This window comes from Octodon degus, unplaced genomic scaffold, assembly GCF_000260255.1.
Source record: "Octodon degus isolate 3935 unplaced genomic scaffold, OctDeg1.0 scaffold00093, whole genome shotgun sequence".
Classification (NCBI taxonomy): Eukaryota; Metazoa; Chordata; class Mammalia; order Rodentia; family Octodontidae; genus Octodon; species Octodon degus.
Window position 1 is genome coordinate 7,401,132 of NW_004524669.1, and position 9,354 is coordinate 7,410,485.

A 9,354-nucleotide genomic window follows, 5' to 3' on the forward strand; every position below is an offset into this window, starting at 1 on the left:
ACAGTGGTGAGATAAATGTTTGATGGTCATGTGGCACACCAGCCAGTTGTGACATGGGCATTTCTTAGGGAAGGATGCAAGCCACCAGTTGGCAGTACCAGTGGGAAATTAGGAATATTATGTGAAATGCCTCTAAGTAGGGACTGAATAGTCCTTTGTAGACCACATGAAAGTAGTTTTAAAGATCTTGCTACATGTTTTCATTTATCTTCTGGTATACTTGTTTAGCAGTGTACTCATTTAACTGGTTAATATGTGCTTGTTTTGTAATATTTCTAATATATGTAATATATATTATTTTATTTTAGCAACATCTTTCACTTTCTGAAATTTCTCTATGTTGGTGATTTATTCAATTATCACATCTTATCTATTTTCTCTATATATTTCTGGGGAGATGTTTGTGTAAAATATCAATGAAATAAAGAGCCTGAGACTATAAATAGGCAGTAGAATTGTAAAAAATAAAACAATTTTTGTTTTCTGTATATCACTTTCCTATAATATGGTAAAACTAGTAGAGTACACTGGGCATTCTTTGAACCTTCAGTTAATTACTTAAAATGGAAGATATAGACAAGATAACTATGAATGAATACCAATGTAAAGGTTGTGCTCTAAATACAATACATAAAGAATATTCAGTGTCAAACCAAGTGAGGTATTCATAGGAATTTTTTTTCTGTTTTTCTTTTCCAGAATCCAGAAATGGCAAAAACTTATGTGAAATCCAAGGAGATAGTGGAGCTGGTCACCACACAGTCCTTCATGGACAAAAGTCTGAGCTCTCAAAATGAGATGAAGGCAGAGGATAGAAGACCAGGTTCTTATGGGATGCTTGGAAACTTGACTGAAGAGCATGACAGTATTGAAGAGGAAGAAGAAGAGGAAGAAGATGGGGAAAAACCAAAGAGAAGAGGTCCCAAGAAAAAAAAGATGACCAAAGCACGGCTTGAGAGATTCAGGGCTCGAAGAGTCAAGGCCAATGCCAGAGAACGGACCCGGATGCATGGCCTGAATGATGCCCTTGACAACCTCAGGAGAGTCATGCCATGTTACTCTAAAACTCAGAAGCTTTCCAAGATAGAGACTCTTAGACTGGCTAGGAACTACATTTGGGCTTTGTCTGAAGTCCTGGAGACCGGCCAGACACCCGAAGGGAAGGGTTTTGTGGAGATGCTCTGTAAAGGGCTCTCTCAGCCTACGAGCAACCTGGTGGCTGGGTGTCTCCAGCTCGGTCCACAATCTATCCTCCTGGAGAAGCAAGAGGAAAAATCTCAGATTTGTGATTCTACTGTTTCTGTCCACAACTTCAATTATCAGTCTCCAGGGCTCCCAAGTCCTCCTTATGGCCATATGGAAGCACATCTTCTTCATCTCAAGCCTCAAGTATTCAAGAGTTTGGGAGACTCATCATTTGGAAACCATCCCCCTTCCTGCAGTACACCCCCTTATGAAGGCCCACTCACTCCACCTCTGAGCATCAGTGGGAACTTCTCCCTCAAGCAAGATGGTTCTCCAGACATGGAAAAATCCTATAGCTTCATGTCACATTACCCCTCTGCAAGCCTAAGCTCAGGGCATGTGCATTCAACTCCCTTTCAGGCTAGTACCTCCCGCTATGACATTCCCATAGACATGTCCTATGATTCCTATTCTCACCATGGTATCGGAACCCAACTCAATACAATCTTCACTGATTAGAGCCATGAAATTTGCATTTCAGAGAATGATATGGAGGCTCCTCATAACTCAAGTGATTGAAGTGAAGATTCAAAGACTTTAAATGAATACTATGGATAATATCAAATAATCATCTGAGTTCATTTAGGATCTCCTACACCAGTCCTCAACTTTTGTCATAGACTTAAACTATGACTTAAAACTATGTGGTAACAGAAGACCTAGGCCCTATTACAGTGGTGCCAAAACTCCTCGAGTAATCTCTGCCAACTAAGTTTACTCTTTCTGGTGTTATGAAACAGTTGTTCTAAGTTTAGATACTTTTTACAGACCTTCTTGGTTCTGGAATGACACAGCTTTGGCGAAAAGTCTTATAAGTTTCTTAAAACTGACAAAGATAAAGCAATACTAGAAATGAATGGTATCCATGGAATGATCAAACGGATGTGCCAGAGGGAGCAGAGGGCATGTCTGTTGGTGCACTGAATGCATAGTTCATTTGAACTTGGTGACAAGACTTCTCTATATCTATCTAAAAATAGCTTCTAGAAGCTAAAATTCTAACTTGGCTGTCACTGTGAATAGATTAGTTCTATTTCTCACTGGACTAGAAATTGAAAATATCTTTCTTAGTAATTTGAAAACCTCCAGAGAACATCATGCCTACTTTATTCTTATAGTATTTCAAAAGCACTTTTCTTGGTCATAGAGAAAGGGCAACAAAATCACTGAAATCTCAGACTTTGATGACCAATAGAGCATGGAGAAGTCGTTTGGATCATTCCAGGGCCTCCATAACCAGAAGTCTCTGGGAATTCAGTCAATGCTCAGGTGCTGCTATTAGAATCAGCACACAACCCAGGTTTACATTATAGAGCAATAAAATGGCGGTTGGCTATACTAACTACCAGTTCAGGGACTCTGTCTGCTCATACTTGTGCAAGATGAATTTCATTTGGTTAAAGTAAAGATTATTAAAACCACTGACCTCTGCCCACATCATATCACATTTTTCCAGAAGCATAGCACTAATCAATTTATTGATTAAGCTTGAATTTTTCTAAGATATATGCAATTCCTTTTCTCTCTCACCACTGTTACCTCTTCTTCACTTCTAAGATACAATGTTGATTATATCTTGTAGGTAATATTCCAAGTGGTGAAACTTGGGGGTTCAGAAACAAAGTCTAAGGTCAGTGAATGCTTTTACCAGTTTCTATCTTCACCATAAATTTAGCCCAATCTGCCAGAAGTGTATTGTTCTTTATGTAACTTCTCTTTCCTTTCTATAAAGACTAACTTTGTTGAGTTTAATCTTTTACCCAGGAAATAAAATCTGAGAAATTTTAGTCCTGGTGAATCTGCCAGGACAATTAACTTTAGTTCAAGTCAAGACCATCATAAATGACTTGCTTAGTAGTAGATCAGGTCCTCTCCTGTCTGAGAGAATACATTTAGCAATTCAGGTACACCGACAGGACCAATAAATGAAACTTGTACGACATTAGTTTGTCATTTTCTACAGCCTAGTTAGCTCCTAAAATCTGCCATACTTATATGTATCCAGTTTTTAACTTCTTTTACTTATTTCCTGTAAACTAAGCTATCTTATTTCCACTTATCAGCACTTACTCTGTTGTATTTTGCACCCTTGGTTTGTAAATCCATTCGAAAGTAGTTTTGTAAAGTGACCACAACTCCATCAGCCATCAACTGACTCCACTTGTCATGATATGCCCTAGTAGGAATAGGTGAGTAAGATGATTTATAAAGCCATCCTATCTGCTTTTTCAACATATTCTGGTACTTACACTCATGGGTGATATGGGAGATTTTATATTTAAAGCTAGCATTTCCTGGCATTTGTAGATAATATATGTTATCTGAGTTATTTATTAGATACTATTTATTTAATTTATTTCTCCTTTCCTTTTGTGCAAATTCTTTGGGCTGCATAGGCATTCTCACAACGCCACCCTCCTCAAAAGCTTCATTTAGAGAGAAGCTCATAACTTTGCTAAGAAGCAGAGTTTTGCAGTGAGGGGAAGAAAGGAATTTGGTTCATAATTGCTTGTAATTATTTGGATGGGTATTCAACTAAAGTTCTTAGATGTTTCACCCTTCACTCTAAGATGAGCTAGAAGATTTTGAAACATGTTATTTGTACCTTTGGAGAGTATCTAAACTCATGAACCAGAACTCCCTGGAACTGTGCAGAGGGATTTTTTAAAAAATTGAATTAAAATTTAGCAATGCTGTATGTTTGGGAAGATTATACTCTTCAAATTGTAGCAGTTTCATTATTCTGTGAACTTTTTCAGATAAAGTGAAGCAATTGTTTAAATATTTTGTTTTAAAACATGACTGGTTTTCCTTCCCTTTTTCTAGTAGAAATAAAGCTGTGAGTTTTGTTAGACATTGTGTTGTGTTGCTGGTCTTTAAAGCTTTCTTCTCTCTCCTCTGTTCATCCTCTTGGACTCCATGATCCGCAAGCAGCAGAACACAGCACAGCATTTCTGGAGGTTGTACACGATCCATATCTCAGCTGACCTTTAAAAGGTCTAAGGTATAGACAGGAGGATTGCTGTGAGTTTGCGACCAGCCTCGGGGCTACAAAAGTGAACGCAAGGTCAGACCAAACTGCATAACGAGACTGTTTTAAAAAAAAGTGTTTTTAAAAGGTCTGAAAAGCTAAAAGTCTGGAAGCACAAGTCCCTGCTTCTCATACAGTAAACCAAGAATCTGAAGCTGAGGACAATAATAACAACAACAGCTTAAAAACAAAGCATGCAATATCAATTTGGAGGGCGATGTGTAGCTCAGTTATCACACTATAGAGAAATATGATGGATGCAGACATATTATCTACAACTTACGTGAGTCTACCAGCTTGTCAAAAAATGATGAAATACGTTTTTTTGTTGACTGCTTTTTAGCATCTCTTCTCTTGAATTTTGTAGAGTTTTTAATCTAGTTAAAACATTCCAGACTCTCTCCTTAGAAAATATAAAAAATATAAAAAATATAAATTTAAAGAAATAGTAATGACAATGATAAAAAATGTAAATATTCAATGTTGGTTAACCAAGGAAAGGACTGGGCTTAAAAATTTTAAGAAACAAAAGGTATAGAGAGTCCACTTCAAATTATTTTAAGAAAGCACTTTCCTGGCAAGTGCAAGGGCCTGAGTTCAATCCTTGGTTCTGCCAAAAATATTATTTTAAGAAAAAGTTTAATTTTTTTAGTTATCAGAGATATTTTATGCATATACAAACTAATATTAGCTACATTAGGCACATAAACTAGGCTATGTTATGCTCTCCTTTTTCTACAAACTCAAGTATAAAAATACACATCTGCATATTCTTTTAAAATATTTAAACACATATATTGGTGCATTTTCATTTTTAATAGTTTCTTAACTTTATTTTATAGTTGGTTAGCTTTCTGCATTTAATCCTAATAATTTACAAGATTAAATGATATAAATTATATTTTTACAATCTTTTCTAATAGTGAATAATTGCATGTGCATCATTTGAAACTTATTAAGAGGATGAACTTTGCAAAGAATGTTTCAAAAAGACAAAAGATAGATAACAACAATCCTGTCTCTTAGATACTGGATGCTTTCTATGTCATGTCACTTTTCTAAGGGATTTGTGTGTGTTAATTTATTTAATCCTAAAATCACTCTTATGAAGTAGTCATTCTCAATTTGGAGATTAGAAAGCTAAGAAAGAATAGTACGTTAAAGTCTCAGTGAAGAGTAGACCCAGAATCTGAACCAGTTCATTTATTCAAAAGATGTGAATAATTTTTCAGCCTTCGTTTGTTTAGTGGGCATATAAGGAATCCTGAAGCTGGTGAAGGTAGAGTGAACCTGAGAGAAGACTCACTTTCTTTTGACACAAACTTGAGTTTTTAATTAGACTTAGTCTATACAGACTGTATAAATATATAGCATAGCCCAAATCAATACCTTGTTGCTCAGTAGAGCCCATCTTTCAGAGAACCTAAATCCATTTAATACTTTCAAGTTTAGAATAAGAAAAATGTTTCAAAAGCAAATTATAATATAATAAAATTTACCCACATAGAACCATCCTAATTTCACATTCAGTTCCATATATATATATATATATATATATATATATATATATATAATTTTGGAGAATAACTTGGTACAGTAATTATACCATCAACCTTAGCATCAAACAAGTGACATAGTTGTTATATAATTTATTGGCTGAACCAAATTTCTTGAGCTGATTAACTTGTAAAGACTCAATTTCCTCAAATTTAAAATAATAGCAATAGGGCTGGGGATATAGCTCAGTGGTCTAAGCGCCTGTCTGGTGAGTGCAAGAACCAGGGTTTGATCCCCAGTACTGGCCACCAAAACTGGGCATGGTGGTGCACGACTGTAATCCTAGTGCTAGGGAGGCTGAGACAGGAGGATCACTATGAGTCTGAGCTGTGTAATGAGACCCTGTACCAAATAAATAAGTAAACAAACAACCAAACAAATAAATAAATAAATATTTTTTAAAAATTTAAAATAATGGTAATAGAAATACCTTCTTTATAGGATTAATTGCAATAATATACTCGAAGCACTTAGCAAGTGTTTGATAAGTGCTACTTATTACCATCTATGTTACTAGTCATCATTTTCTGTTACATTCATCATAATTTTTCTTAGGGCTGGGGAGATAGCTCAATAGAATAAGCACCTTCCTGGAAAGTGCAAGGTCCTGAGTTCAATCCCCAGTACTGAAAAAAAAAAAAAAACTTTTCTTTTTGCCTCCAATATATGTTGAGAGCTTAGAGAGTTCATAGAAGTTTAGTTATTATGGTTGAGTTAAACAGGACTGGAATTGGAACCTAACTAGCTATATAGCCCTTGAAAAGTTGTTTAACCTCTCTGTTTCATTTTTTTCTTTATTAAAAAGGTATACAGAAATGAATAACAACTAAGACAACAATATGCAATGTATTAATTATTGAAACTGTCCTACTAATTGGATTTGAAACTGTCTCATTGCTATTTGTTTCTCAATAAAATTATGGGAAAAAAGGTATTCAGTGGTAATAGAGGTATAGAACTGATATATGAATTAAAAAGTATGTCAGCAAAGTGTTTAAATCATTTTCTGGGAAAAGAGAAGGACTTCACTACCTTTCTTTTCATTGCAGTTGGGAGTGGAATGAGAACAGATGAGGTAACCGAGAACCAGAGGACAACAGATCCTTTGACTTTACACATTAAACTGTTGATTAGACCCAACATCAACAGCAAGCCTTTTCTTTTTTTTTTCTTTTTTTTTGGTACCAGGGATTGAACTCAGGATCTTGCGCTTGCTAGGCAAGCACTTATTCCACTGAGCTATCTTCCCGGCTCCAACATCAGTCACTTGACCAGAACAGCAAACATTGATATATGCCATTTTCCAACTTATCATATCTCTTTAATTAGAAATTTTCAATAGCAAATTACTAAATTTTGGAGTAAGAATAGTGAATTTTGTTTTTACTACAAATTGATATAGCGCTAAGAGGAACATTGTAGTAATTATTTTGCTGTCATTTGAGCTACAATTATAAAGAAAAAAACCTCTTGCCTCACAAATGCATAATACCTGCTTTCAATTCAATTTTACAAATAGTTATTGAGCATTTCCTTGGTGTTAAGCACTAAGCTAAATGCTGGAAATACAAAAACATGTGAACAGGCATTACAGTCTGACATGGCTACAAGTGCATACAGCACATTTACACATTTATCACTTAGTATTGACAGCAATATGAGGTAATTAGATTGAATATTACCGGTCTTATTTAACTGGAGGAAAATGAAACTCAGACACTTACTGATCTAAAGCTATTAGTTTGGAGTGAAGGCATAGACCATATGATTCTAACATTATTTTGTGTGTTTGTCATTTATTCCTACTCTTTGGTGTTTAAGTTAATCACATTTTCTGAGATGAGATTAATAAATTATTATGACAGTTTAGGATACTCATAGGTGGAATAACTTTTGTTAATTACTGTAAATTGATTAATTTACTAAATATGAATGGCAGAAAATTTTAGAATGCAGTATCTTCTTTCCTCCTCTGTTGGCCACTCTTTCCGCTTCCCACTTGGCATGCTATGAGCTCTTTCTCTTCTGCCACACCTCTGTGCCTTGTTGCCCTGCCTTGAGGTTGCCTGCCTGTCGGCTGCAACCTCTATAAATTGTGAGCCGAACTAAACCTTTTCTTCTAGGAAGCATAGCTCAAGGAAAGGGATGGAAAATTGTTGTTGATTTGGCATCTTATAAGTCATCAAACTACATTCTTTATATTGAGTTGTCTTCAAAGCAAACCACGGAAGTAAGTTCCAGATACCATAGATACCTAGGTGGAAATGTGTAAATAAATACAAAAACGTAAGTCATGTAAATCTCTGAGATTCTGCTTTCTTATCTATAAATAGATTGTGTGCCATTGGTACCTAAAGTTTTCACATTCTAATATTTTCATAGTTTTCCAAGCATCTAATGTTCACTTTCTCTCTGACAGAACAGCAAATACATATACTTTGCAAAAATGAGTGAACAAATGAACAAAAGATGGTAGAAGGTACAAAAGGAGATGTTATAGCATTAAAGTGAGGCGGTGTTTGGATGCCTTCTATTGTCTGACAATTGCTGATAGCTACCTTTGAGTGCTTCTGCCTAGCTCTTAATTTAGAACGCAGTGTTTTAGGCAGTGAGTTTACTCTTGAATGACAACTATAGCAATATGTTCAACAATTAAAAGGCTCATCATCTATACTTAGCTAAAATAAATTTACCAGAGGCCAAATGCAGAAATTACCCTATTTCTGTAATTGTGCAGTTGATTTTTTTCCTTTTCTCAGTGAGAAAGAACAGGGAGATGTTGAATATATGTTTATTTGGTTGATTATAAACAGAGTTAAGTTTTCAGATGTCCATATGAATGATCTACGCTGAGGATTATTGATGAAAAATATTTCATGTGCAGCTTGCTTCTCTATGTCTGCAGAGGCATGTTGAGTTTTGTGTGTAGACACATATATTAATGTAGGAATATTTGGACAAACATAAGTGCATGCATGTGTTCTAACATTTGTGTACATGTATATTTGAAAACATGTATATTTAAACATGTTTTGGTATATGTTGAACACACACACACACGCATCTCTCTATGTACACACATAAACAGATGTATGTTTGAATGCACTCTAAGGCCAAGTGGAAATACTGTGTAGATCATTTGACTTTTGGAAGTTTGTGTGCATTAACTAATTGAACCAAAAGTTTAGGACTGTGAAAGAAGGTGAAAACAGAAGCGTAGGAAGGAAGGAGAAGAGGGGTGTAGATTTTCCTTTTGCTCTGGGCCTGGGGAAAGCAATCTGATAATAGAAAGCATTATTCCTTGTCTAAGCATATTCTCTTTCCTCATCTGAGAGATGGCCTCTGAGCTCAGGCAGATCCAGGGCAGGCAGGCACGTGGCCGGCCCACTGTGGGCCAGGCACAGCCGCAAGCTGCTGGGGGACTCCTGGAGCAGACTATCCCCTGGCTCCTGCCCACCCCACTGCTGCCAGCCGGCTGCCTCCCTCCTGCCAGACCCCTGGGCATGCTGCTGGGAATGGCA

General features: G+C 36.1%; 1 protein-coding gene across 1 annotated transcript; it reads left to right on the forward strand.

The window, feature by feature from the left end:
* The first annotated feature begins 705 nt into the window (after positions 1 to 705).
* Neurod4 (neuronal differentiation 4) lies at positions 706 to 1,704 on the forward strand. Its single transcript, XM_004637935.1, has one exon. The coding sequence runs from the start codon at positions 709 to 711 to the stop codon at positions 1,702 to 1,704; it is 996 nt and encodes a 331-aa protein (XP_004637992.1). The 5' UTR covers positions 706 to 708.
* Positions 1,705 to 9,354: the final 7,650 nt, after the last annotated feature.

Bases quoted from the DNA above. Each gene is read 5' to 3' on its own strand.
- Neurod4 (XM_004637935.1), top strand. From the start codon at position 709: ATGGCAAAAACTTATGTGAAATCCAAGGAGATAGTGGAGCTGGTCACC.